Here is a 2587-nt window from a genome sequence, read left to right on the forward strand (position 1 = left end):
GAAATACACAGATATGGGGCAAAACCTGACAAAGCAGGAAGCCCTAGTTTTATCTACATGGAAGACCTTACTTGCTCAGAGAGCTATTAAAGTTACTGACTATGAGTTACGCCGCCTGTTGCTCTGGTGCCGAGGACAGGGGTTTGAAGCCACTTCAGCCGTTGCATTTAGTGTGAGCGCTTGGCAGAAGGTCGGTGATAAGCTGTGGAATGCCCTTTCTAGAGGCTCTAAAGAGGTAGAGGGTTTACCTACTACTTGGCGACTGCTGCAGGACACTTTGGAGGATTGGGCAGCGGAGCACAACCAGGAGAGCATTCCTGTGATGCTGGAAAGTACCCCTTTATTGGGGGAAGACAGAGAGGACCAGGAGAAGCATCCTTCTCCTATAGAGTCTGTTACGGAGCAAATGGACGCTTTGCAGTGCTCCACGGGCACCTCTGGGTCGTTGAAACATGAAACCAACTTGAGTCGTAAGTACCCCTCGCCTGATGAGCTGGTTAAGATGCGGCGACGGGGGAAGTCTCCCAGTGAGTTTTTGCCCCCCCTCTATAAGACACCTGCGCAACAGTTGGCCGAGTGGAACGCTTTAAATAAACCTGTGCTTCCCTCTGCTCCTCCTGAAGAGGGGGAGAAGGAAAATGATGAAGAAATCCGCAGTAAAAAACGTTTCCCACCCCCCCTCCCCCATGACTCCTCGGATGAGGAGGAGGAGTAGGCGGTTTCTGCTGTTCGTCCTTCTGTGAAAGAGACTATAGGGAGTTCTCAGTGTTGGACCTTGAGATTAGCAGCTGAACCCTGGACTCTCCCCCCCGTCACGGTGACTGTGTTGCCGCGGCAGCCTGGCAAATTCTGGGATCAGGTTAGAAAAAAGGCAGCCGAAATGGGGCAATGGGATTTGTTGGATAAGATCAGTTACCCCTCAGAGGCCTCCACTCAAGTTGTCGGCTGTGGTTTGGAAGCTTTTCCTGTGTTTAAGGCGGCCCCTAACTCGGGAAGAAGGGATGAACATAGCACGATTGCCTGGAAAGTAGTGCAAGACCTGCAGACATGTACATCAAAATATGGTATTAACTCTTCAGAGGTAATGCGGCTGATCCGAATTATTAATGCGGATCTTTTAGCCCCGTATGATATAACCCATCTTGCTCAGATTCTGTTCCAGCCTGTAGAGAATCAAGTGTTTATGGAACACTGGAGGAGATTAGCTGAGCGGGCTGCACTAGACAACATGCGATTGCCGCAAGGAGATCCGCGGCAGGGAGTTGGCGTTGACGCTTTGATGGGAACAGGCCTTTTTGCTAACCCTGATCTTCAGGCTCAATGGGACCCTAGTATTCTTCAACAGGCACAACACTTAGGTATGTCAGCTCTGACACGAACTATGGAGCTGGCCTCGCCCCGTCCTACATATACAACAATCAAGCAAGGGGTTAAAGAGCCATTCTTACAATTTGTTGAACGGATTGCTACATCATTAGAAAAACAAGTAGAGGACGATGATTTGAGACAGAGACTGTGCACTCAGCTAGCTAAAGATAATGCTAACGAAGATTGTCAGAAAATAATTGAAGCAATGCCAGGGAATCCAACTATTCCTGATATGATAACAGCTTGCTCAGGAGTGGGAACAATAACACATAAAATGACTGCTCTAGCTGCAGCTCTTCGTCCCAATCCCAAGTGCTTTGGGTGCGGTCAGGAGGGGCATATCAAGGCTGCTTGCCCGTTTCAGAGTGCAGCCGCTAAGCGAAAAGGCAAAGCGGCAAGGCATTTTTGCCAAGCCTGTGGACAATACTTGTAATCGATGTGGTAAGGTAGGGCATTTTGCCAGACAATGTCGATCTAAATTCCATATTAATGGCTATTTTTTGACGGGAAACGAGGAAGCAAGCGCGAGGAGGCGCGCCGGGACACAAGTACCTCACACAGCGATTCCATGCATGAGAACACCTCCGACGGCTTATCCCTCTGCGACCACCTCACAGGGAAAACCCGTGGATCAGCAGGCATGGATGTATCCATCGCCGACACAGTAACTCTGTCAACTACGGATATTGTTAAAGTGCCTCTGGATGCAAAGGGGCCTATAGGTCAAGGACTCAGTGCATTATTAATTGGACGGTCTAGCAGTATTTTAAGTGGATTAATTGTTCATGTAGGTGTTATTGATTCGGATTATACTGGGCAAATTTGTGCTATGATGTCTACTCCCTATCCCCCAGTAACCATTCCTAAAGGTACCCGTGTTGCTCAACTTGTGCCTTTTTTGAGTTGTGTTCCTCGCACAGAACTTAAGGAACGACGAGAAGGAGGCTTCGGTTCTACAGGTCCACCTCAAGTTTTCTGGTCGCAAACTGTATCAGCGCAGAGGCCACAAATGACGTGTACCATCTCCAACAAAGGCTATTCACCATCAGCGTTGAAGATTACGGGTTTGTTGGACACTGGGGCTGATGTGACTATTATCTCTCAACATTCCTGGCCGTCATCTTGGCCCATTGTGAACACTGGGATGGGTGTAGTAGGGCTGGGGGGATCCACTCAAGGGGGCATGTCCCTTGTACCTGTGCTGATCACCAATCCTGAA

General features: G+C 49.1%; 1 protein-coding gene across 1 annotated transcript; it reads left to right on the forward strand.

Moving 5' to 3' along the window:
* The first annotated feature begins 880 nt into the window (after positions 1 to 880).
* On the forward strand, positions 881 to 1801 carry LOC148591453 (endogenous retrovirus group K member 5 Gag polyprotein-like). The gene has a single exon (XM_088537549.1). It carries the CDS (start codon positions 881 to 883, stop codon positions 1799 to 1801), a length of 921 nt encoding a protein of 306 aa, XP_088393675.1.
* The last annotated feature ends 786 nt before the right edge of the window (positions 1802 to 2587 follow it).

The sequence above is a fragment of the Tinamus guttatus genome, unplaced genomic scaffold (genome assembly GCF_059628265.1).
Source record: "Tinamus guttatus ecotype Peru unplaced genomic scaffold, ASM5962826v1 Tinamus_guttatus_pri_ptg000809l, whole genome shotgun sequence".
NCBI lineage: Eukaryota > Metazoa > Chordata > Aves > Tinamiformes > Tinamidae > Tinamus > Tinamus guttatus.